The 27699-nt window shown below is 36.6% G+C and overlaps 3 protein-coding genes across 3 annotated transcripts in view; 1 reads left to right on the forward strand and 2 right to left on the reverse strand.

Annotated features, from left to right (window-relative positions):
* The window catches only part of LOC134672420 (uncharacterized), a 33757-nt gene extending 7717 nt beyond the window's left edge, over window positions 1-26040 (reverse strand). The window contains exons 1-15 of the mRNA XM_063530309.1: window positions 25678-26040; window positions 25042-25156; window positions 24359-24515; window positions 20629-20834; window positions 19997-20202; window positions 19245-19314; window positions 18726-18846; window positions 17595-17613; window positions 8255-8369; window positions 5760-6044; window positions 5291-5486; window positions 3039-3175; window positions 2687-2849; window positions 1995-2200; window positions 1142-1347 (exon numbers count right to left, since the gene is read on the reverse strand). Coding sequence (XP_063386379.1) covers window positions 1142-1347; window positions 1995-2200; window positions 2687-2849; window positions 3039-3175; window positions 5291-5486; window positions 5760-6044; window positions 8255-8369; window positions 17595-17613; window positions 18726-18846; window positions 19245-19314; window positions 19997-20202; window positions 20629-20834; window positions 24359-24515; window positions 25042-25156; window positions 25678-25731 — 2256 coding nt within the window. The 5' untranslated portion in view covers window positions 25732-26040. The remainder of the gene's footprint in view (window positions 1-1141; window positions 1348-1994; window positions 2201-2686; window positions 2850-3038; window positions 3176-5290; window positions 5487-5759; window positions 6045-8254; window positions 8370-17594; window positions 17614-18725; window positions 18847-19244; window positions 19315-19996; window positions 20203-20628; window positions 20835-24358; window positions 24516-25041; window positions 25157-25677) is intronic.
* On the reverse strand, window positions 5274-6085 carry LOC134674865 (15-hydroxyprostaglandin dehydrogenase [NAD(+)]-like). Its single transcript, XM_063533022.1, has one exon. The coding sequence runs from the start codon at window positions 6034-6036 to the stop codon at window positions 5287-5289; it is 750 nt and encodes a 249-aa protein (XP_063389092.1). The 5' UTR covers window positions 6037-6085; the 3' UTR covers window positions 5274-5286.
* LOC134674874 (15-hydroxyprostaglandin dehydrogenase [NAD(+)]-like) lies at window positions 8173-9011 on the forward strand. Its single transcript, XM_063533032.1, has one exon. The coding sequence runs from the start codon at window positions 8217-8219 to the stop codon at window positions 8964-8966; it is 750 nt and encodes a 249-aa protein (XP_063389102.1). The 5' UTR covers window positions 8173-8216; the 3' UTR covers window positions 8967-9011.
* Window positions 26041-27699: the final 1659 nt, after the last annotated feature.

The following is a 27699-nucleotide window of genomic DNA, read 5'->3' on the forward strand; positions in this document are numbered from 1 at the left end:
AGGAGTTGCAAGCACCCGTAGCAACGATATCCAAATACCATCAGGAAGGCCGCTTACCACCATCGTGGTGTAAGAAATACCAAACGCAATTACTGAATAGAATAGGTACCTACATGAATATCAATTCATAATTCATGAAGTCAATTTAATTAACTAAGTACCTAGGTAATTATAATTTATTAGTTATTTAGATTATTATTGTGAGATAAATGAATAAATGTACCTAGTTTGTAAATTTGATCGTTACTTACATGGTAATAAACTAAACAGTAAGTATATATATTTTCGTAAGTATATATTATTTAGTACTGCTGTATTCAATAAGTACCTAGGTATATGTATAATCTTTTCATGTTTAGTTCTGACACTAAGGGGTCATCCATTAATTACGTCACACGTTTAGGGGGTGGGAGGGGGTCAAGAAAATGTGACATATTGTGACATGGGGGAGGGGGGAGACACAAACTTTGTGACGTCACTTTAACTTCATCAGTAACCGAAAATTTATTTAAATTATTTTATTCGCTGTACATTTAAATAACAAGTTTTTAAAATGATAATCGTTTTTATTCGTTTAATTTTCTTTCCTAAGCAGTTTTGGGTTATAAAATTACTAATATTTGTATCGTCAAAAATATTTTGATAAAATATTAATAATACTTAGAAACTTACTTAATTCGATTTTGCGATTTTGTAGAAAAAATGTGACGTCACACTAGGGGGGAGGGGTTTGCCAAATGTGACCAAGTGTGACAAGGAGGGGGGAGGGGTCAAAAAACCTAGAAATTCGTGTGACGTAATTAATGGATGACCCCTAAGAGATGTTTGCATCGCTAAATAATTTTAGATTTTTGTTTTTGTACCTATACTGACTTTTTAATATTTTACCTATAGTATTTTTTTTGTAATTCGACATTTAGAGACTTTATACATCTCTAAGTAATTGTATTGGTAAAACTTTAGTTTGAATTGACATTTGCGGTTAGATGTGTTTTATAATTTTTGATGTGTTTTTTTGCTCGTGCCTGCCTATGTAAATTTTATGTTGACGTGTAAAAGTGCCCTTGTGGCCTATTTGCTGAATAAATGTTGATGTTTTATGATGTTATTAATTTTATCGCAGTTTGTATTAGGTACTTACAGTACAAGCATCTTTATGTGCAGTCTTCGGGAACCCGGCGCAGAGCATCGCCTCCTGGATCCTGGAGGCGTTGTACTTTGTGTTCCTGCACTCCTGGTTACTAAGAACGGGTAACTCGGCCTCTAGGAGCGTGCATGACCAGTTCTTGGTCTCCCCGGTTGCGCCCCAGCCAGATACTGTTGCGATTGAGTTCTCGTAGGATCTTCCTGTGGACATTAAGTAAAATCGCCATAAGTCCACAATTGCGAATATGACACTTAGGCCCACTTGCACCATTCTGCTAACCCGGGGTGAAGCAGTTAAACCGTTAACCCAGTGTCAAATTGTACTGGTAACCATGGTAACTCCAGGTTTAACCGGTTTTGATGGATGTCGAGTTAGTGAATGGTGCAAGTGGCTCTTAGTCACAGTAATTGTACATATCTTAATGATAAATTCATTAGTGTATAATAATCTTATCATTCCAGTAAGTTGTTCGGTACCTACTTATATGTACATATATCCAATTCAATTCTATTTATTTATTTCAGAAATATTAGACTATTTATTTTTTAAGAAATTGTTACCTTGTTACCAATAATGAGACCTTGCAAGATCGATTTATTGCCTAACTACTACCATATCATATATGTATGTACCTTTCTCAATACGCTCTATACAGCTTTCGTAAATTATTCTCGTTCTATTCGTACCAAGTTCCACTGAAAACTTGGTCTGTGCTAATAGCTGATAGCATATGATGGGATAGAGAATTCACCATTCTCTTTGCGTCCCGTTCGATATTAAAAATCATACAGGACTTTGATACGTCTATCTGTTGTTTTAGGGCCAGAATTCTATGAGTCAATCTTACCTTGGTACTTCGGCAAGCACACGGGCCGAACAGCGTGGGAGTACGTAATCGGTGAACTGATCTTCAGCAGGGCGATATCATTGCGCAGGTCGGAGAGAGAAAAGTTGTGGGCTACAACTTTTGTGACGTAACGGGTGATAGGTCTCGTGCTCTTGTCGCAGCGATCATGCTCGCCGAAAGTCACTCGGAACATGAACCACATGAAACTGAAAAAAATATGTTACTTTAAATAGGAAGGTTTAGGAAGGCTTTAAATAATGCTGATTATGAAACCCTAGGAAGCAAACGATCCAAATAAAATCACAATTGTAAAGAATTCCTAAAAAAATGTTTGTAAAAAGTTTAAACATAGATGCTATAATCCGAGTACCACCTGTGTTGTACATAATTCCACAACAAGGTAAGTCAAACATATCTATAGCTCTACCGTTTAACTGAGCTGATTGGTAACAAGTTATGGACAACTACAGACTGGTTGAAGGCTTGGCTGCACGAAGCTGATTTGTGTTATACCTATCAAATAAGTCAAGATATGTATACCTACTTAATACATAATATTTAACAGAAAATCACTACGCTACTTCTTTGGCAACCGTCTGAGACAAATGGTAGAGTCATACCTTCGTTTGTTCTCTGTTTAAGCATTTTTTTAAATCTATGAATAAATATTGTTTTATTTATTCCACACTGACCCCTTCAAACAATGCGCAGCGGACACGACGTATTTGTCATTGATAAGGGAAGCCCCGCAGCCGAAGGAGTTGTGGTAGATGAGCCGCGCCAGCCACGGGAAGGCGTTCAGGCTGGCCGCGGACCCGCCCACGATGCGGGGCTCCTCGTTACGTTCGCCGCAACCTGAAATACATTTTCACAATTATAATTTTAAATGACTAGTTTTAATAACAAAACTTCCGTGAGACACAGACATATTAAATCTCTCTCTTCCTAGCTATCCATCCCACATGGTGGTGGGGTCAGCTTTCCTGCTTAACCTTCTCCACTTCGCCCTATCCACGACATCATCCTCGGATAACTTGCACTCACTCATGTCCTTTAGCACTACATCCTTCCATCTTGTTCTGGGTCTGCCCCTAGATCTTCGACCTGGGATGGAAAGTTGCAGCGCCAAATTTCCTACGTAGTCAGAAGGCCTTCTTTTTACGTGACCATACCATCGCAGCCTGACATATTAAATACCTATATTAAAACGGGTCACTCGTATCACACCCCTCGGGTGGTGTATCGGGTCGGGTCTCAGGTCCTGATGACACTCGGTACGGAATGAAACATGTCGAGCGTTTTTCGACTTAAAATACGTGAGTGACCCGTTCGTAATATTTTATATGTAATTACTGGTATTTTTCATACTAAAAATTACCGGTTACGTTCCGTAGTGTAGAGATTGTTGGCCAATATGAGATGCCATTAAGATCTCAATTGCATGTAGTTATTACACATAGGCACAGATTAATAAATAGTTTGACATAGGTACAATATTTACGATACAAACGACTAATTGGACAAATTGGAAAAAAATAACTATAAATAAATAATATTGCTTCGAGTAACGCGATAATTAGGTACTCATGACTTTTCGAACCCTTTTTGTGATTTAAATCATTATATTCACGCGATCACATCTAAAATCTAATCGAGCAAAAACTTTTTTTTGTGAGTACTTAAACTATATAAATAAATTTAAAATTAATAATATTGTAAGTAAGTGTAAGGTCATTGGGACACAAATATTAAAAGAACTTAGTTATTTCATGTTTAATTTTATAACAAATCAATGTCAAAACCAATAATAAAAATAAAAATAGTCGTCCCTTGATAACCTTCAACATTAAGAGACCTTAATTATAATCGGATGACTTTATTTAGAAATGAATTATAAAACTTTGATACCTAATAGTTTTAAAATAGCCACACAATTTACATTATTCATAAATTACTCAAAATGTTCATGTTACTAGTTAGATAAATATGAATTGACGTTTACCTTTATACTACCAAAAGTTGTAAAAGGATTGGCGATGCTGGGCAACTTACGCTCAAAAAGTGCTTGAAGGTGGAACTGGTTATGAAAACCACACAATGATGTAACATAGCCTGTAAGTTAATAAACAACTATGGACTGTAATTGTCTGAAGATAAATAATTTTAAATTTTTATTTATTTTATTTTATAATGAATAACGGAACTTCGTAAAGCCATCAAGTATTCCAGCTCCTGCAGCTTGATGGGCTAACTGTAATAAGTTACTAGGTATAAGATGCACTATGATTCCAAATATAATTAAATAACATTTCAAAGTTTTCTCTGAAATTGGCTTTTCTGTTAAAAATTATTTTGCATCATACATACTTACAAAAATGGTGTACTATGGTGTTACAAAAAAAAAAATTGTCCTATTGCTAATATGCAGATAATTTTGAATTTATTTGTGTACGCATAATTTAGAATCTGTGTGTAGCCTTCAAATGAAAATAGTGATAATCGTAGTACCTATTTATTTTTACAGTTACTAACGATAGCTAGAAATGAGAGGTCATTGGTTCAGATCGGTGCCGCGGGTTAGCCACCATTAAGAAAAACAGTTCCTTCAAGTGATATAGGCAAAATATTTGACTAGTAATTTTGCGTTGGGGCTGTCCATAAATTACGTCATCGGTTTTTGACGATTTTTGACCCCCCCCCCCCCCCTATAATCATCCGAAAATCATGTTTCAAATGACCCCATTTCCTCATACTTCATGCTACCGTCTTCCGATGCCCAGACCCCCCCCCCCTAAATTTAAATGACGTAATTTAAGAATAGTCCCTCTGACGTATTTGGTTGATAAAAATTAGAGAGAGTTTTGTTTATTACCCATGATTATTTATTTCTGATCACATGATAGCGGGCGGGTACTTATACAATTATGAATAAATATAATGTACACAATAGAAATGGGACTAACTAATCTACGAGTGTATACATACTAGCGTCTGCCCGAGACTTCGTCTGGATAAAATTAGTACTTTCAGCATGTTTACGTCCCCTTACAGTACAATTTCTGTAATACTCGTACCTATCCCATATACTTTCCCGAGATTACTACATGCCAAATTTCACCTAAATCGGTTAAGCGCTTTAACTTTTAAGCATTTATAAAGAGGTATCAGACAGACAGAGTTACTTTCACATTTCTAATATTATAGGACAAATTTAGGAGGTAAGGACAAATTTCAAATAACTAAGTACAATTATAAGTACATATTTGCCATATTTAAACGACGAAAAACAACTTTACACTTCAGAAATGGGTTCTTCGCCTTGAATTAACCAAGCTGTTCCACTATTAGCCTTCTGAAACACGTCTACAGTTCCCTCTCCGACCCTGTTCGCGTCCTGCCAAGGCATCCCATTGAACATTGCTACAAAGTCCTCTTGATTCTCCTCAGCTTCCCAAGTTTTGTAATCAGTGACAAGATTCGTTGACGTAATTCCTGGACAGATAGCAAAAATTCTCACGCCTGTTTTCTTGAAATTATACATATGCCCTTTACTCTTCGTAAAACCAAGGACTCCAAATTTGGAAGCTTTATAAGCAGTTAAATATGGATCCACCATAAAACCGTATATTGACGACATGTTTATTATAGTGCCGCCTTTTCCACCACGGTCAGTCCTCATAATTTCCAAGTATTTCAGTGACCACTCTATGATCGCTGTTAGGTTTATTTCGATCACCTTCCTCGGATTCCTTTCGTTTACAATACCAGCACTGTTCACCAAGACGTCTACTCTTTTGTACGTGTCTAAAATTACTTTCGTAACTTTGTCCAAGTCTTTAGTGACGTCACATTGAATGAACGTAGCCTTGTTTCCGTGCTTGGCGTTTAGAGTTGCGGCAGCTTGGTCCGCCTGCTGGGCGTTGAGGTCGAGGAGGATGAGGCGGTGGGCGCCGTGCTGGAGGAACGCGTCGGCGATCGCGAGACCGATGCCGCTCGCGCCGCCGGTCACTACCACGGTAGTTCCTTGTATATCTTTCGACATTGCCACGTCTTTATAGAATGAAGCGTAAATAAACACTGGCAAAAATCGCTGAACACCTAATAATAATTCGAAAATGAGTATGATTGTTTTTTTCTTAAACAGTAAAGTCAAACTGGTCAAAGTTATCTTACTTTTTATTGCGGCTCATAAATTGTGTTAATGAACGATTGTTTAAGGATTACGTCAATGTGATCCAGCTACCTTCTATTTAGTCTTATTAGTTAAACATTAGTAGTTAGCTTACCTATAATTATACAATCGCGGTCAAATAATACAGTGATGAAAACCTTTATATTTTTCATACTAATAGTGGTATTTACATGAAACTAACTCTGTATTAAAGATAATTTAATATCGTATTATTCAACCTTCAATGTTCTACCATCTACATGATAACTGGAAAAAGTTTGAATAAAAAAAAGTAAATTAAAGCAACTTCCGAGAGACCCGCAGGGACGACATCAGCGAGCGGACTGAAAGGCGGCGGCTCCAAGAAGCTAATTTGACCCCACATAGACCGGCAAATGGCCCAAAACTTGAAAGAGGACATCGAACAGCAAGAAGACTTTACGCACGCGAACACAGACGATGGGGTGTCGAAGAATGGTCAAGAATTATTAGAATCCTGAGCGTAATGAGGGATTCAAGTGTTAGCGCCCAAGATGAAATAATTTTGATACCGTGTGACACATACTGCTTTTCATATCAACTATGAGGAAAATAAAAAAAATCTTAGTGTTGACGTTGACACAATCTGATGCTTAAACAGATTACCTATAAATTTAAGCTAAAAAAATAATGTGCAAAAAATGTAAAAATAGTGTGCTAGAACAGAAAAGTGTTACTTTGATCCCTCCTAGCAGGGAGGAAAAGTGCCACTTTGATCCCTCGTAGCAGGGAAGAAAAAGCCTTTTTCCGAATTAATACAGTAATTTTATACATTTCGCGTTTGCGTTAAATCCGGTAGATTTGTTGGCCCAATGAATAATACAAGTTGGTACGCTGAACGCAACTTTGACAAATATCGAAAAATCCGCGAAAATTTCGGTTTTCTTTTAGATTTATTTAGATCGCCCGATTATAACCCTTAAGGACTGGTTTTTGATGGTACCTTCCTTAGACGTTTTTAAAGAAGACTAAATCTGCTACAATACGTGATTAGAACTGTCTTTGTAGATTAAATAGTTTCCGAGATAAAGGCTTTCAAAATTTAGATATTTTTGAAATTGAGTTCGTAAGCTAAGTGAGTGCAGTGAGTATGCACTTTTGACTCAGGCGATGCCGCTTGGCACGATTGTTCCTAAGGTCAAACAAAGCTGATTTGGCCCAGTAGCTACGAGATCGTACCGTGCCTACCCCCCAAAAGAGGAGGGGAAAGGGTCGGATCAAAAAAACAGAACTACCGGATTTGACGCAGAAGAGCCACGTTACAAAATTCTACAATTTCACTGGATTAAATAGGTGGTGTTAAAATAAGATACCAACGCTCGAAAAGCTAGTGTGAGGAGTTCTTAGAAATTAGGTTATAATTGTAGCTAGTACCTATTACTAGCTTTTTACCGTGATTCTGTTTGCATTTTATCCACTAATATCTGGGAGACTTAGGGTTGCCATACGTCCGGATTTTTGACCCTTTGTCCGGATTGCGGCCGAACTTGGCATGTGTCCGGATTTTTAGGAATGACCTTATAAAAATAAAATGCGCGCCCGGGGAGGGGGCTACGAGATAGGGCGAAGGGAAAGGGAAAAGTAGATCCACGATACAGTACACCACAGAGAGCAGCACGCCGCCGGGGCGTCGTTTAAGCTAAAATCTCTGCTACAAGAAATGTCCGGATTTTTTTTAAAGGTATTATATATAGATTGATAGAACGTATTAATGTTTAGGTACTGAGATTATTTTAACACAGGGTGACCTTAACTTGTTCACATACCTGTTTTTAGTTGAAGGTCGAATAAAAAACAATTTATTCACAAAGCTGTCCCAACAGACCAAAACTGTGTCTAGACGGTCGTTGAAAGCAACCAAGATTAATCCGAGAATACAATCAGCAAAACACAACGGAACAGACAAACTTTTTTTCCGTTAACAATTTTTATCATTATTTTAATGACGAAGATTATTGTGAGAGCGATTTGCTTTAGTACCCAAATATATGTATTTGGGTTAAGACGTGAGAATGTCGAAAGACATACAAGGAACTACTGTGGTAGTGACCGGCGGCGCGAGCGGCATCGGTCTCGCGATCGCCGACGCGTTCCTCCAGCACGGCGCCCACCGGCTCATCCTCCTCGACCTCAACGCCCAGCAGGCGGACCAAGCGGCCGCAACTCTAAACGCCAAGCACGGAAACAAGGCTACGTTCATTCTATGCGACGTCACTAAAGACCTAGATAACGTTACGAAGGTTATTATAGACACATACAAAACTGTGGACGTCTTGGTGAACAGTGCTGGTATTGTTAATGAAAGGAATCCGAGGAAGGTGATCGAAATAAACCTAACAGCGGTCATAGAATGGTCATTGAAATACTTGGAAATTATGAGGACTGACCGTGGTGGAAAAGGCGGCACTATCATCAACATATCCTCGATTTATGGATTTATGGTTGATCCATATTTACCTACGTATAAAGCCTCTAAATTTGGCGTCATTGGTTTCACGAAGAGCAAAGGCCATGAATACAATTTCAAGAAAACCGGCGTGAGACTGCTTGCCATCTGTCCAGGGGTTACAAAGACGAATCTCCTCGCTGATTACAAGAATTTTGAAGAAAAGGAGAATCAAGAGGACTTTGTGGCAACATTTGACAGTTTTCCGTGGGCGGAGGTCACGAGGGTGGGGCAGACTGTTGTCGAAGTGTTCGGTAAAGCGGATAGTGGAACGGCATGGGTAATCCAGGGCGACGAACCTGTGTTTGATGCTTAAAGTTGAATATAAAATAAAGAGATTTATGAAAAATTTAATTGTGAATTTTTTTATGTACATATTTAGGTAAACAAACAGTCACTACAAGAAAGGCTTAAATGTAAACTACAGTAGAACCCGGTTAATACGATCACGTTTAAAACGATTTCCCGCATAATACGCCATTTTACGCCGGTCCCTGCAATTTTAGGCCTATTTTCATACATTTTTTCACGGTTAATACGACTCGCGTCCCGCTTAATACGCCATCTAAAATTCCCGTTACGAACTATCTGCCCGTTTGTGTTATTGTCATAACCATCGTACGGTAGTATTGTTATGCAATACGCCGTTAGTCAACATTTTTTAATGTGTTTATGACCTACCTTAGGTTTTGTGTTTTGTCTTTAATATCTTGTGTCGGCCGACAACGGCGTGAGAATGCTATGCCATCTGCTTGACGGTTATGGACCACGGAGTGCAAGCTATCGCTCCCAGATTTTTATTTGCAGTTAGTTACTCCACGACTTGAGCCTATTGTTAGTGTACCTAATCTAGATTATTTAATCGCGTGTGAACCTGTACACTTAGATATCATTCGCTCATTATCACCGCTGCGGTGTTTGTACATGAAATAATACTAGTTTTTATTTCACGTTTAATACGATTTCCCGTTTAAGACGCGTATTTTGCTAGGTCCCCTCAGAATCGTCTTAAGCGGGTTCTACTGTATTTTTAACACTATACATATATAGTAAGTGTGACCAAAACCGTTCACCACTTATTACAATTACGTACTTTGATTATTCGGAGCTTTATACCTCTGGAGCTTAAGGCTCCGGAAGGCATTGACAAGGTAAAGGTTATATTATATATAATCTAAAGTAATGTGTGTGTTTAAATAAGCGGGTAAATAATTAAAGTGGGTAAGAGTAAGTAGCAGGGTAGTAAAGACCTCGTGCGCTATTGGAGTGAAAGAGATGGCAGTTCTTGGGAGGCGTATTTTGGTCGACAAAGATCCTCTCGTCCCTACTCGTCCAGTATCCTTACCTTGAGTTTAATGTCGATACATTCATGGGAACAAGATGCACTACGAGCGTGCTGACAATTACCGCTTTCAACGACCGTCTACGATGGCAGTTTAATGTAACCGTACTGATGGTATAGTCGCGGACGGTCTAGAACGGGGCTATTCATAAATTACGTCGTTTCAAATTAGGGGGGGGGGGGTCTGGACATCGGATGATGGTAGCATGACGTAGGAGGAAACGGGGTCATTCGAAGCATGATTTTTAGATGATTTTAGGGGGGGGGGGGGTCAAAAATCGTCTAAAATCGATGATGTAATTTATGGACAGCCCCAACGCAAAATTACTAGTCTAATATTTTGCCTATATCACTTTTAGTCTACATCGCGAACGGTCTAAAACGCAAAATGACCACTTTTTTATATCACACAGGTAGATAGGTTAGGTTCGTTAGTTATCTTCAAACCGCACAGGATAGGAGCCCCGCGGCAGCGGGGCTCCGTCGACATCGCTAACGTAAAGATAAAATGACGGAAAATGATGTAGGTATTTTGGGTTCTGGACCGTTCGCGTTGTATACTAAGAGCGATATAGGCCAAATGTTACCTAGTCATTTTTCGTTCCGCGAATAACCCCGTACTGATACATTCATGGGAACCAGATGCACTACGAGCGTGTTGACAAAAAATTACGCCGTCGTTAGCGCTTTAGGGTTCTGTCAAAAGGTGCCATATACTATGTTCCACCGTGATACAGTTTTTACTAGTACGGGGATCAGATGACTCTTACTCAATGTTTCATTGCATTTACCTTAAAAACTTAAGTGTACAAGTTATTTACAATGTTAAATTGCCTTATTACCTTGTATTATTCATTACTTGTAAGCAGTTGTGAGCTATAATTTAGCTAAATAGAGTTATTTTATTTATTTATTTATTTATGTCTTCTCATTAGCGATACGATAAGGGCGACCTCTAATTGTTAAGTAGCTTGATAGCTGACTTTGTACCTATATGTTTTTTTTTAACACTTGTGCGATACGCTATTGCATATTTTCTTAATAAGCGTAAGGCACAGAGTATCAGATAATAAGCCATAAAGTGAACAGATAAGATTAGGCTACGTAGTTATTAGATTACAAGAATGTGCATTTGTGCAAATCAAAAAAATCTCTCTTTTTCATTATCAATCAATTTATATATATGCATACGAGCGTTTGCCCGCGACAATATAAAAGATAATCTTTAATAGAAAAAACCGACTTCTCAAAACAGTTTGAAACGCCATAATATAGGTAAATTGTTGGCTCCTATTTAATGATCACCAGATATAGTGCAGGGCAGATGATAGGCTTTCCAGCACTTGCATTTGAGTTTTAATGTTTAAGTACGTAATTAGTTTAATTATGCGGTGTATTGGCATACGCTGTGATGCCGTGCAAATGTATTTAGATAATAATAATAAATAGTAATCGACTTCGTCACCTTTTTCTGGTAGCATTTCGATTCAGTTCTAACCCAACCTAACCTAAACCACGAAATTGAAATCGCCAAACGTGTGCTAAGCGTCGTTGAAAAGTTCTGTTCTGATCATCATCAGTTACTGAACTACTGTAGTTCCACTTCATCAGATGCGACAATGTTTAATGTAAATGCTTGATATTCTGATGAAAATACAAAAAATCTCTATACGCATGCCTTTAAGATTTGAGGAGTTCCCTCGATTCCTCGTGGATCCCATCATCAGAACTGAGTTTTGACAAAAACGAAACCAATCTATATGCATATACATACAATAAAAAAAAGAATTTTCAAAACCGATTCAGTAATGAGAATGACGGAGATTTTATTAGAATACATGAATACTTAAATTTAACCGTTCTCGAAAACGTTAACCCACAACATTCAACACAAGGGGGTGAAAGATGTTATGGGATGAAAGTATGAAATTTTGTAAAAAGTTATTTAATTGTAATACAAGAATATTAAGTTCAAAGTGTTTGAAAATTCATTCCCTAAGGTTATGAAAAAGGGGTTGGAAGTTTGTATCGCGAACGATTTTTTTTGAGTGAGAGATATGAAACTAAGTAAAAAGAATTGTTAACTTCATCACTAAGTATAAAAATCAATAGGCTAAAGGATGCCTCACGTTAGACCGGGCCGGGACAGGTGACAGATGATAACGTGGTGCTTTCCATGGAAAACAAAGCGCCGGAAACTTCGGGCCGGTCTAACGCGAGTCATCCTTAATTTATAGGTTAGAATGGTTTGATGTTCACTAATTTTGATATTTGTATTGTTTAACTATTTCTTATGCAAATATATTACTTACTGCATTGGCTGCATGGAGGCAGGTATCGTTGTTCCGGTCGGGCCCGGGCGTTTACATATGCTTCGTCCGAAACTGATAACGATTCCGTCACGGGTTGGAACTCCGGTTCTGTGTCTGATTCATAAACTATATGCTGGTCCTGCAAACATAAAAAAAGCATCACAGAATTGTCATGTAAGTTACAAATAATGTAGCTTATTGTTAATTTCAATCTTGATATTGTTTGAATATAGGTATTCGTAAAGCTACCTACTTAATTAAGAAAATTTTCAAAGTTGAGTAGGATTCAATTTTATTTTGTATTTTTTAGCTTTTTTCAACAATTTAAGTAATATGTAATTTTACGATAGCTGCTAATGATGAATGAAGGCTCGACTGTAAACGAAAATTCGGGGTCCCTTTGTTTCCCATAAAGTTTTAAGTCATAATGTATTGTTTGTCATATTATCGTTAGTCATAAAACTGAAATCGTTAACTTTTCAGGATTTTCCTAAGGTTATTCTATAGATAGGTTAGGTTAGGTTAGATTTGTTTTATGGCAATCCTGAAAAGTTGCTCGTTTCTGAGAAAAACCAATTAGGGTCGGGTGTTCATCAGTTAGCCACTCGTACACAAATAGCCAAGCGAATATCTGGCGAACGCGACGTTGCCGCTTGGTGCAACCAAGGCTATTAGATACCTAAGCACTTGCCTGCCCTACTCCCCACTTAACAGCTCGGTCGCTCCATCTACGAACGAGTGAGACAAGAATTTCAATATTTCGTAAAAACTTTTTGGGAAATCAAGATAAGATTTTTTTCGCTTCATGCCTTTTTGTTAAGTTATAGAAAAATCTTAATATTTTAACTGCTTAGATGTGTTCTTCAAGTCTCTTTTGACGTAGGTATTATGTATCTTAAACTGATAGATTAAAAGTCAGATGAACAGAACCGCGGCCGGAGCGGGGTGTCGATCATTTAACCAAAATTTGATGTCGGACATTTAGCCATGGCTAGTCATATTAAAACGTAATATAAATGTTATTTTTGATAAAAATAAGCTGCAATCATAGCTAAACTTATACATATAAATATGGAAACTAGTTACAACAAATAAACAGATGTTACTACAATGATAATTACATAGTAATTCTACTTATCATATATTAGAAATTTGGAATGTTTACAGTTCGTCACCATGTTACAAAATATTGATTTTTGAGGATAATATATCAAGGTAAAAATATTTTCTTTAATTTCTTTAGTTTTATATATGTTTGTAATTAATAAAAACTGCGTTCTTAAATTTGTGGGGCTTATTAGTTTTAAATAATTATAAACATTCAAATTAGTGATTAAATGTGTACAACTTGGTTAACTCTAGAACATCCCCCTGGTTAATACTGTCCTATAGGGTGGACACTGTTAGCCAAATTCCATTTTTTTCTAAAAGCACTTTAATGTCAAACCTGTAAGGAAAATTAAAATTTCTTGAATGCCAATTTGTAGCCAATTAAATAGTCTATCGATTAATGTTCGCAATAACGTATTTCTACTAAAAATTTGCGAGATATGACCGCTCGAAAAAAGGCTGGTTAACTGATGAACAACTCATCCTATATATGACTAACGAAAATTCGGACAATCAATACATTATGACTTAAAACTATTTGGGAAATAAAGTGAATATCTGTTACAAATATTTTGATCAAAAACGGGTTAAAAATTAAAACTATTAAATAGCTTGGAACCACTATACTTAGACCCCTAACGGCAGGACTCCGATCATTGCAAATTAGCTCTAGAAGATAAATGCGTCGTCGTCGTTGTATGCGTCAAGTAATTGGGTACCTAGGTTTACAACATTAGGCACTAGTAAATGCGCACATATACCTAATATGTAGGTACCTACGTCACGACAACGAAATGAGTTCCATTGTGCTTAACTTCCGGGAACATAAGAGACATTTTAAGGTGTATTTTAGTAGGTACCTAAAATTATAGTACCAAAACTACGAAGAGTACTTTTTAAGTTACATATTAGGAAAACAAGTTTTAGTTGTGACAGTAAGAAACGACATAAATTGTACAAATAAGATTAATTGCACTCACCTGGGGTAGAGTACTTCCTAGACACAAAACTATGAATATTATTGTAATACGACACCACATTTTACTCCCTTTGAAATATTTTATTAATAATTGTTTATGTACCACGCGATCATGTGGTCGGGTTTAAAAGTGTACTAAGTCGTTCTTTGATCTTACGGTATGAACACTAACGGAGCTTAAATTGCTGCTTTTGAATGGACCAGAGAAAGGCATCTCTTTTTTATAAGCTTACTCGTACATACCTATACGTATATTCACAATATTATGTTTTTTGTAAACATGTCGAAGTCGGGAGAATAATGGATTAATTTTATACCTAAGGGCACATGTGTTTGATAGCTTTAACAATTAATGAGCTCAATCATTTTACGTCTACATTAAGTACATTAGTCATCCAAAACTGTGTGATAAAACTGGACTTGAATCATCTTCCCGTTACACCGGTACGGGTATGCTTATAAATATGTACTACCCAACTTTTTCAAACCTAATAACCGGTGCAATAAAGCACAATCATTTATTTAAAAATGTAACATTTAAGTAATAAAAAAACTAGAAATCTATATCTATAGTGCCAAGGATGCTGGCAGCATTTCCTCGCTGAATCGCAACGCTTATTCGCTATATCGTCGGCTTAAGTCGCAAACCTCGTAACTCCATTTCAAGGAAATTAGTAATTGCTACCTTGGACAACAATACTTAAAGTCGTAAGCCTCGTAACTCCTCCGGAGGAGTTCTGAGGTTTGCGTCTTAAGCCGATGATATACTATAATTTTGCTAAATTCACGAGTGAGCGTCATTTTAGGTCCCCGGGAGGCTGTACGACATGTTTATTTGGCAATGACCTCGCGGATCAATGAACTCTCATCGCCTCTCGATCTGCAATCGATACACTCGCCAATACCAACCTTATTCAACTCTTTCGTAAAATCTAATATTCGAAAACAAAAAAAATACTTTGGGAAATGTTAATTTTTGGATTTACGATTTCGGTAAAGGTATCGGAAAAAAGTTAATGAGTTCAATGTATGATGTTTGTGTGACTAATCACATTGCAATGCAAGTGTGTTATTCCTTAACGGATATATCCTTCTTTTAAAAAAATATTAAGAGGAAAGTGGACGACTATTTCTCCATAAAAATGTTCCTGTTTTCCTCTTTGGAAATTGACATTAATATGGAAAATATTTATACACAATTCGGTGTATATTAATTTCATGGGCCTTATCTAAAAATATTCTTGAGTACTAAATATGAATATTTTCTTTGTCAATCTTAAAATCTACTTAATAATTTACATACACACTAAATTTTATGTCCTAACTTAAAATCTAAACACATTACTAATATAGGGCCTTATTCGACATGCCACTTTTGACGTCGTCGCATGTTGAACTTCCGTTGAATCGAATCATTACTTTTCGAAATTTGACATTAGCAATGGTTTGGTTTGGTTGTCACCTAACTGTGGGTGAGAACCAAACCAAACCATTATAAACCTTAAAGCAATAATAAAACAAAGTTGTTTTTTGTTAAATTATTGGTTGTACCAAATGAACTAGGTATCCGCACTTGATGAACTTCAACGGTTGAATTGAAGTTGACGCGAAATTCGACAGTTGTACATGTCGAATAAGGCCCCATGAATACTACTGAAAAGGATTAATATATTAACATTAATAATAACCTGTCATTTTTAACATTGACTGAATGACATCAAAACCCATTTTCAAATTACCTATAAACTAAATGAATGAAAATAAAAAATATATGAATGGAATGTAGTATCCGGATGGGTATTGGTGTGTACTATGCACAAACTCACAAAGTAAGCAACCAGATTTTTTACGAATGGATATTTAGTTCTATCGCCTCTTAGATAATTTTGAAGTTATAGGTAATAGCTAAACACGGTAGTTCGCATTATTTTACTTAAGTAATTATAACGTAAGCAACCAGTTTTTTTACGAATGGATATTTAGTTCTATCGCCTCAGATAATTTTGAAGATAATTACAAAATCCTATAAAGGTAATAGCAAAACATGGTACTTACTTCGCATTATTTTACTTAAATAATTATAACGTGTGAATATTTTTTTGTTTATTTCATGTTATATAAATATTTTTGTCGGCGAGGCTGGGCTTTCATTTTCAGATTTATATTTTCATGGGATCTTAATTGAATGGGGATATTGACTGTAGTTATTTATTTATTCTATTTTATTCGCAAATAAGCTTACAGTCTAATAAACCAGGGCGCTTTTAATAAATAATAAGTAATATTATTATAATTAATTATTTTTTAATTTACGAGAAATCTAGAAAACCCAATGTTCATTTATAAAGTTTCATATAAAGTGTATCTACTTTCTTAACTGCTTTCGAAAATATTTAGACGACATTAAAAAAAACGTTATTTATTTGCTCAAAAATCTTGCGCATTCATAAAAGAATAAATTATGTTCAGTTCCTAAAGGAAAAGTTAAAATAATAAAACAATATTTTTATGTCTAGTTTTATTTTTAAAATAAATTATTTTTATTGTCATGACAAGTAAATTCACTTACGAGTAGTCTTTTTCAAACTTATCGTTTATAATTAAATAATCATGGCAATACCACCCTGTGATACCATTACAAAGACATTTTTTAAATATATTTTAATCATTACCTTCAGTACTTAATCGTTCTGAATTGAATACTTGGCATAGCTATAACTAACTAATATAGAGTTAGTCTAAAGGCGGGATTCCACCAGTGAGCGGCACACACACAAGCATATTCAATACAAAAATCCTTGTGCCGCACAGCGCCGCACACTGGTGGAATCCCGTTTACAGCGATTTATGCTAAGTAGATTGGTAACACGAGCCTAATGGTAACATTCCATTTCTAACTGCAGCTGCACTACAGGTACTCTGAACGCGTCGCTCTCATTGTCAATTTCCATAGTAAAATTGACAGTAGTGCAGCTGTCGTTGGAAATGGAATGTTACCCTAAACATAACCCTACTGCATGCTTAGAGGTGCCATTCGGACAATAATATCAAAACAGTAACGCAGCTGCAGCGGGCCTACCGCGAACCACGTTCGACGTGTTGCCTCTCTGTCGCACTTGTAAATTCATACGTAAGTGTGACAGGGAGCCAACACGTCGAACGTAGTTCGCGGTAGGCCCTCAGTTACCACCCAAATGTCACCTTTAGTAACACGAACGGGCTAATTCGAGTTTTAGTTGTTAGATCGATATCTGTCGATATGATAGTACAGATCTGTCAGTGTCAAAAGTAACATTTCTTTAACTAAAACTCGAATTGGCCCGGAAATCTACTATACAAATATCTAATATTTTGGTACACAATGTCCAAATAATCCGTTGCACTTAAGGCAATTAGGAAAAACAGTAGAAATACATAAGTATAGTTACGTACAGAGTCAAATCAGGTAAGTTTAAATCGGTTCAGTTAACATCGAACTGGCTTAAAATTTTATATCAATATAGATAATATAAACTCTGCTACCACTCAATTGCTTTACGGCCCGATTCGAACAATGCTTATAAGATGTCACAGCAATACGATACTGATCTGTCAACTAAAAACGTCACTTTTGACACGTCATTAGTCGAATCGGACCCTTAGGCATTTCTTAAGTCTCAGGAAGACATTGCTTTTGGACGCGTCGCTGAATAATATTTAAATAATATTTAGTAGGTAATGAATTCCTGTTCTATATGTATAGAGTTACACCATTAAAAGTCTGCAGCGGATTTGATAGCCCACGCAGTGCAAGTGTCATTTATACGTCATAATTTCATAGAAGTTTGACGTTTAAAATAACACGTGCACTGCGTGGGCTATCAAATCCGCTGCAGACTTTTCATGGACTGACTCTAAGTATATACTATTAGAATAAGTATTAAAAAAATTACGGTTATCACACTTGAAAGACTGTAACGTCCTTAAGGGAAGTCCTCGGGGTACAGCCATACATGTTTTGATGAAATATCACCATCCTTTATGTTATCTTTCAAATAATAAAAAGTCGCGTAACCGCACTATTTAGACCTTATTTCTAGAACAGATTTTTATATGGCATGTTTTCTATTGTTCCAAAAACGGGCCCATGTGGTTTTCTTTACGCGGATGACCTACACACACTCATGAATCGGCCACGAATATAAATAATACTCCGAATGAATTTTATTTGACTCTGACGGTGTCGCACTTTTATTTTTCAAAAATATACGGCGAATGATGCGACCAGTGTCAGGTAAATTCTGTCGATGTTTTTTTTTCGTGGCCCTCTTGTTCGGTTTTGGGATTATGTACTAATCGGAGCAATAGCACGCGTCCTTCGTGTTTTCGCGGATCCATCCAAGATAATTGGTGACACGCGTGTACACGCCCGGGTAACCAGGGCGCGCGCAGCCGTTGCCCCATGACACCACTCCTGGAAATCAATCAGATTCTGTGTTGCAAGATTCTCTAAGGCAAATTGATGCAATAAAATTTCCAAGGATAGGTCGGCCAAGTATTTCATTAAATAAAACAACTACTTTTAACCTAAGGGTGGGAGGCGCATGCACAGGGTGCAATTTTCTGAGTGACTAAGAAAATACTCAGGTGTTTTAGTAGAGAAAGATATAAGAGAAATGTAACTGTGGCTGTCCTGAATGTACCCCACTAAAACACCCTGAAGTCGACGTCAAAGCTCCGTAGGTAGGTAAGTATACATCCTCTGTCTCCAATTTCATATTGCGCGTAATCTTTGACGTCGACCATAATAATATGTAGCATCGGCCATTAGGTAAACACTTGTCAAAAGGAGATGGATATATAAATATTTACCAATCAACTCGTAGCGTTTCTCTTGCGACGCGGTCGTCTTCTCCGTGATAAGTGGTCCACCGCTGTCACCCTGAAAAATGGGCGAAAGTGCTTTTAATACCTAAAACTTTCTTTTTAATCACATCCAAACAGCGAGTATAAAGGATGACTCACGCTAGACCGGGCCGAGGCTGGGCCGTCATTTTCTATGGAAGCACCACGTGATCACCGATTAGCTGTCATAGAAAATGACATGTCAACTGCCTAGGTCCGGGCCCGGCCCGGTCTATCGTGAGTCATCCTTAATGTACTTTAAAAGTGGATTTACGTGTTTTGATATAATTTTAACGGTCTTTTAATAAACTTAAATGTTTCCTAATTTATGGGTTGAAGAGAAACACAAATAACCTACCACAATACATATTTTAATATTACCTATGCTTTTAATTGAAATACTTCTCAATTCTCAGAAAATAAAAAATATGTAAATTATACACTTACTAACCAGTAATAAATTAAGGACCTAAGCAGTTTTTTTGTGATTTTATAGTGTAAGAATGTCATTTGGCACTGTAATTTTTTGGTCAAAAAAGATTGAATGCATGCATGCGGTAAAGGGTTAAGTAGATAAGTTTAAGTTACATATAAACTACCTAATACTTACATAAACTAATAGGAGCCTCGTTTGCCAACAAACCGCTCTGTGGTTTGGCAGAAGAATGTATGTATTTAGATGTAAGCTTGAGATTTTTTTTATTTTTCTTTATATTAACCTGGCAAGAATCCTTCTGTCCCGTAGCCGGGTACCCGGCACACAGCATGTTGTCGGTGATCATAGAGGCCGTGTACTTGGTCTTGCGGCAGTCCTGGTTGCTTATCACCGGTAACTCCACCTCCTGCAGGGTACACGACACCTTGCCTTCCTCCGTAAGGGTACCCCAGCCGGTGGCGACGGCCTTCACTCCGACGTACAGCTCCTCTGTTCACAAAAACGTAGGTAAGTAGATGAATAACTTGACTGGAATTGATCTCTATTCGAGAAACTCTGTTTGAGAAATATTAAGTGGGCGCAAAGCGGTACGAGTTTACACGTCTTCTATTAACATGGCAATAAAACTCATAAATCATTAACCATGAGTACAAGACAAGGTAAAAAAAAATCTCTGAGGTAATGTTGCATTTCTTAGTATCCTGAAATCAGTTAAGTTTAGTGATAATTTTTAGTATTTCCTAATTTAAATTTGTCGGACCGCTAAGGATAAAAAAGATTAGGTAAATAAGAGATACTACTTACTGCTGTTTTGACAAGATACTCCATAAAAAAATCTTATAGGTATATCCCTGGCCATAAATTTGAATGCTTATCACTTTATGATCCAGGATTATTTATCCTAGTGTTACTCACTATCGTTAGTAGGCAAGCAGATAGGCTTGATGGCCTCCGACAGAGGCACGCGCTCGTTCAGCCGCAGCAGGGCAATGTCGTTGTCGAAGTTGGTGAGGCTGAACTTGTTAACGATGGCGCGCAACACGAACCGAGTCTCGGGCCGCGTCGTGGTGTTGCAGCGGTCGTGCTCACCAAACGTCACCTTGATCATGAACCACATGAAGCTGAAATTAGAATCCACGGTATAATTAGATACTTTAAAAAAAGTTAAAAAACAAGGGGTTCGTTTTTTAGGTTTTCGGGCCTGCACAATTTCGTGATTTTGCAGCGGTATCGAATGTTGTCTTGATGTACGGTTATTTGATAAATACCCACCTATGTAATTAACACACTCACTGCTCCCGACGCACATGTGCGTTCACCGTCATACAAGTTTGTTCCTAGGCCACGCCCCCTGGCAGTGAATGCGTTAATTACGAGTTAATTCCGCAAAAAAAAACGTATAGATACCTACGCTTCGTACCTACAAAGGGTAAAACTTCCCCCATTTCACTTCATTTTTGCAGAATTCAAATGGTACCCTCAATTTAATAAATTTTGACCAGGAGCTAACTAGGTAGGTTTCGACCGTTCAGCGAAAGTAAACAGCATTTCGGACATGAATACTATAATGTCTCATTATTTACCTACGCTTTCACTTACTGTACGAGTGTACGTATGTGTCATCGTTATTTACACGTTTTTACGATGCACTTGGACACCGCTTATTTTTGAACGCTAGTGTACCTACAAAATACGATAAATATTAGTCCAAACTACCAAAATATCTTATTATAGATGGAAAATTCTAAAATATATACGTTGGTACTATTTGTGAGGTTTTGGGCAAACGTACCTAATCGCTTTCGGCTGACAATATAATGATTGCATATTATTTATTTTTATTTATTAAGTTACATCCGACTTTTACCGATATGATACGACAAAAAGGTGCGTTTGGTTTGAAAATAAAGTTAAGCACTAGGCACTACTTGTAGTCTTTTTGTTTTGCAGACTCATGAAACTCACTGTCCGATTCGAACTTTAAGATACGTCAATTAATAGATCTAGAAACGATATGGAATAGATGTGTCGGTGTCTAAAGTGACGTTTTTGTTTGAAGAAACGTCACATTTGACGCTGACATATCTAATCATAATCGTATCTTAAAGTTCGAATCGTGCCGCCATTTGGTCTGCTATTAGTTCGTTTTTCTTTTCTAGTTGGATGTATAAAATCTTACTTGAAGAGACAATAATGACGTATAAAGCAGAATATATAATTGCCAAACTTAATGTCAACAATAAATATCGACCACATTTCGGGTATGTTGAACCGATGCCGCTGGCGCCTCCAGGCCGGTTTAAGGTGAATGTCCTGAGCTATAGGTACTGAGAGGAATTCACAAATTTGGTTCCGACCAATTTATTGTGGAATCGTTTCGTCTTCGGGTTATCGGACTTTGGATATATGATTATACGCACAAATTATAATTTATGTCACGAATATAGAGGTAATATAATATAAACCTTGAAAAGATTACACTCCTTTTTTGTTACTTGTGTAAAAATAAAAAGCCATGCAGTTTGCCATACGATTTACCGATTATTTAGGTGCCTACTTCTTTCTAAAAATAACTTATTATTATTCCACGAGTTTAATGTACCTACTGATTTGATACACACATAATTTTGATTACTTAATACAACCGAGCAGTTGATATATTCAGAACGTTGAGTAGGTAACCATATTAAATAATACTTATCAATATTATTCATAACTTTAGGTTATTCGAATCCTGTGACCACTTTGCATTTTACTATTTTTTTTATTAGCCTAGATTATTGTCCCACTGCTGGGCAAATGTCTCCCCTCGCTGTTTCCACTCAACCCTGTCTTTTGTAGTTTCCCGCCAATTCGGATAAAATGCGTCCAAGTCGTTCCGCCATCTCCTTTTCGGTCTGCCTATAGATGGTGCTGGCCAAGGTACATACCTACTAAATATAAGGGAAAAAACCCTCCGTTTTATTCCTTAATAAAAATATTCAAGACAGTCGTTAATGTCTCGTTAACCTAAATAAAGTTCTTGGTACCTAGTGTGGATATTCCGTAATAAATTTTGAGTCGTATCGAATTTTATTTTAATGATGATATGCATTATCTTAATTAGATATAGGTACCTAAGATTCAAAAGGATTGTGATTACTTTTGTTATATAAACTAAACAACTATATATCCAATATATCACACATGTTATTAAATTACAAACGTATTTAATTACCAAAATCATTAAGATTTAATTCAGAGAAGCAAAATTTTCCAATGCCTAAGAAACTGTTTTCTATTTGTCTCTATATCTTTAGGTATTTAAATAAAAGTAAACAAAATCTACCCTCAAATGGCTCCTTAACCCACTTGAACACATCAAATAATGTAGGTTAAAGTCAGGTCGTTCAGTGACAGATCTAGATGGTTTCGTTAGTACTTGGTTGTTAACCAGTAAATGTTATAGCTACCCGAAAATTGTTGTTTACTTTTATTTAAATACCTAAAGATACAGACTATAAATCAAGATTGTATAAATCAAGGTTGATTGTGTAGGTGTCGATATGTACCTGGACGGTTTTTTTTTTCAGCAAACCTAATTAATAACTGCTTATACAACATTAGCAATCTGGCTTTATCTTTGGACACATATTTCCTGTTCCCGTTCTCGAATAAAAAAGTAACTTTAAATATTAGTAAAAGAAACTAATTCTGAAGTAGGTAAATCAGCTTAAGACGGGGACCTAAGTACTTACTTGCAAATACGGTTAAAAATTGAGTGAAAATAATTTCAGTTGCCTGAGCAATGACACCATGAAACTCTTCCAAACATTTGTTGTATTGTCACTTGCAGAGTTACATAAGATGAGGAGGTAAAATAGCTTGTTGAAGCTATGTCAATAAGTACCTGAGTGCCAATACAAACCGGGGAGGTAAACACGTCTTTAAACACTCAGTGCCTCTTAGAGATGCATTAACACTTAGCAACACGTCTAATATAATTGAATATTACCGTGGACTTATAGGTACAAGTGTGAATGGGTAACTTTAAATGAGAAAGGATTTCATTTCACTCGAAGGCGAAGCGCCGATCGAACTTATTGGCAAGCTTTTTATGTAAGTAATGCTTATTATTGAAATTAAATGAACTACAATTTCCAGACTGTTTCGTGCCAAATGATACCGAACAAAATACAATTCCAGTTACCGGTTACACTAATACCTGTGTAAAGTTACCTGTTAACAAAGACTTGGCTTAAAGGACTCGCATCCAGGTCATAAATATAAAAAAAACTATCGTGAAGTTCATTTTAAAATACCTATATAGCTTTCTATTTATATATATGACACCGTAAGATTGTAAACCCATTAATTTATAATCTAACGTAGGTTAGGTTAGGTTAGATTTATAATCTCCCTACCGTCAGTTTATAATTTAACTAGCGAGATTATAAACTGACGAGTGTTTACAATTTTACGGTGACATGTTATATATGTGACGGTGACGGGAAACGGGAAAACTGGTGGACTGAGAATTTAATTGCAAGTCTAAATACAACGTTTACATGAATCTAGATTAGTTTAGCATCTAGACGTTGTACGTCCAACGGATTTTAAGACGATCCCAGCTTACCCCTTACGATTACAGAATGAAACAACTTACCCCTTAACGCAATGAGCAGCGGTGAGCACGTAACGGTCATTGATGAGCATGCCCCCGCAGTAGAACCTCTTGATGTACGTGAGCTTGGCCATCCAGGGAAACTCGCCAGCTTCCCTGCCGCCCACGATGCGGCCTGCCTCATTCCGTTCTCCACATTCTGAAATAAGAACAGTAATGGTTGAAACATTTTCTTTCATTAGGTTTACATATTGAGCGTTTGAAAGACATCATCAACACCTTCAGCTGAATATAAACTTATTTTAAAAGTAAGCACGAGGAAAAAATATATCGCTAAGGGTTAACCCTTCACCCGTCTCAACCCTTCACTACACTCTTGTTGGACTAATTTTAGATTTTTAATTACGTATTAAATAAATACGACAACGGAACTTCTATGAGTACCGTCACAAAAAGCAATTCCCACTAACCAAAACATCTAAATTACGGCTACAAGAATACTGTGTTAATATGATGAAGACTTACTGCAAGTAAAGATTAAGCTTGGTTGACCTCTATGAGTGACGGACGGCGGACGGCTAGTCCATTACCTTTAAATTTCTTCGTGAACACCCCTCAAACTTAAGAAGACTTACTACATAGATGATCCTTTCCTGGTTCTGCATCGACGTGTTTTTGTCACAGAGTTAAACGCTACATTTGTAACATAAATATAGGAAACTTACTGCAAGTGCAGATGGCTCTAGGCTGGTTGACCTCCATGAGGGGTGGACGGTTGCCCCACACTCCGCCAAAGAAGTTCTTCGTGAAAACTCCTCGAGCATCGCGCGACACTTCATTCTGTGTTCAATTGTTGAGTAAAATTAATGATTACTATTGGCCAACCAAATATCACCAAATTACCATATAGAGACTTATTTTTGCCCACACCAGCTCGGAAAGGCTCTCTTTGTTCTTCAAAAAGATACTAAAGTTGCATTTATTCGTTGAAATTCAAAGACAAACATTAATTTAAAATGTTTTACTGGTAGGCTCGCTTTGGTATGGTGAATATTTTTTATAAGTTACTTGTTATACCTAAACACCTTTATGTTTGCCTAAACCTTGCTCAAAGTTATATTTTTTTGGCTAATATTTACGGGCCTAAAATCAACCCACACGCTGAAACTGAAGACGATGGGCGTAGTAACTTATAGTTTTAACGTGTGTTGATCAATGTAAAAGAACATAGACTAAAAAAATATACTACGTTATTCTGGTTTTTTGATGTACGAAAATTCAAACGATTTTAAGGCAAACAAAAAGAACCCAGAAACGGACAAAAACATCCATAAATTAGCATAAATTCAAAACATCCTCACCTCAGAATAAGTGAAAGCGGCAGCACACAATAAAAGGAAAATATACTTCCACATGTTGGCACTTGAAACAAAAGAATCGAAAGAAAAAAAAATCAAATTTGAAATAAAATATTCGCGCTCTGCGGGCGCCTCTGTTCTTGAACTTGGCGCTGTCGCCCGTCGACGGACACTGAGCGGCGCATCCAACGCGATTTGGGTACGGCAGCCCCACTAATTTTTGTCTTTGCGAGATAAATAAACAATCAGTATCATGTTATTTATTTTATTAAGCCAATCCAATGATTGGATGATATTGAACCTATTAATTTTGGACTTAATATCTCCTATTTTAATGTACGTACCTATCATCTTGGGTATCTATTTAAGGAAAACTATTAGGTATGAAAAATTGTTATATACAGTGACCGGAAAACTCATTTTTTTTATGAAACATAAACAGTGTTTATAAATGCATAAAAACTTTACACACAAACTCGAATGTCTGGTAAAATGTATGGTGAATGTATGGTAAAATGTAGTGGAACTTAATCATAATTTCATAATAGTTAATAGGGTAAACCTTCTCCTATATTCTAAGTTGGTATGTATTAAAGGCCTTCTAACACGGTCTTTATTGTTTTACGCTGACTTTTTCGATTAGGCTAACAAGCTTACGTCACAAATGTTTCATTTCAATACATCCTCAACAGTAGACAAGACAAGTGTGCGTCCTTTGGGCGACCGGTTACGATGGAAAGTGCCACTTTCCAACGCGTCGCGCGTAATCTATGCAATTTCTGCATTTTTGTCACTCATATGACCGAGAGTTGAGAGAATAGTAATTAGACTAACTATTGGTACCTACTTAAGTTGCATAATTATGTTATCTCGCTACACTTGTTCGTAAACGTAGGTAGAGAATGGGACAGCATGGGACAATTAATTATCCCTGCATACAACATTCCAATGCAGCGTTTCGTATCGTATGCCCCAATTTCGTTGCGCAAAAAATTATCAAAAGATAACAATAAGCTATTGCCTATATTTTATGAAAAGTAACATTGACTTTATACCTATGCGTTTTCGTAAAGATTACTGTTTTACCATGTCCTTTTGACCACTCGATTATCACAACCATTTTATTCAGGAGTAATAAGTAGAGATGCACCGGATATCCCGGGCGAGTCTATCCTACACACTCGTTTATACCCCACTGCGGCAATTCTACTTCATGTCTACTTATGTCCTATGTGACCCTGGTACTATTAAAGACTGCCCTAGCCCACTAAGTCAGCAAGGAAATTGTTTAATTGCTAATATATGTCCATTCAATATGTATCGGACGACTTGCTTTGTTTTATGTGATCCTAATAGGTTGCTAATGCTTTTTGTCGACTTTCATAACTATTTGTCCACACACATCACACACACACAATCTTATAAAATACTAAAATCTTACAAATCATATACAAAAATATTAAAACACGACTTTTTACAAACTTACACTACTATACACAACACGTCTATATCCAATACGAAACTTATAACAACTACTCTCAGCCTACATAATAAACTTGTCTCATACGCACATACAACTACCACTTATAAGGTAAATAACTTTATCCCTTCCGTAACACCCCTTGCTCTCAATCTAATCTTAATATGAATAATTTACTTACAACAATAAATGACTTGGATTCCTCTGAAATATCGACGTCAGTTATTTGTGACCTACACGACTTAAACAAAAACATCACAATTTCCGATAATAGTTTTACTATAATATCGCAGAACATTCGGAGTATTTATTGCAATTTTGATAATTTTATTATTACACTTTCAGAGCTCAAATTTAAAACCGATGTAATTATATTAACGGAATGTAGATTAAACAACACGAAACCTATACCCTATATTCCTGACTATACTTACTTATCCACTAAAAATAATTTAAATCAGAACGACGGAGTTGTGGTGTTTGTAAAAAACCATTTAAGGGCGAATTTAGGCGAACTAGAGCTTGACCAAGCTTCAGGTATTTAT

The sequence above is a fragment of the Cydia fagiglandana genome, chromosome 2, assembly GCF_963556715.1.
Source record: "Cydia fagiglandana chromosome 2, ilCydFagi1.1, whole genome shotgun sequence".
Lineage (NCBI taxonomy): Eukaryota > Metazoa > Arthropoda > Insecta > Lepidoptera > Tortricidae > Cydia > Cydia fagiglandana.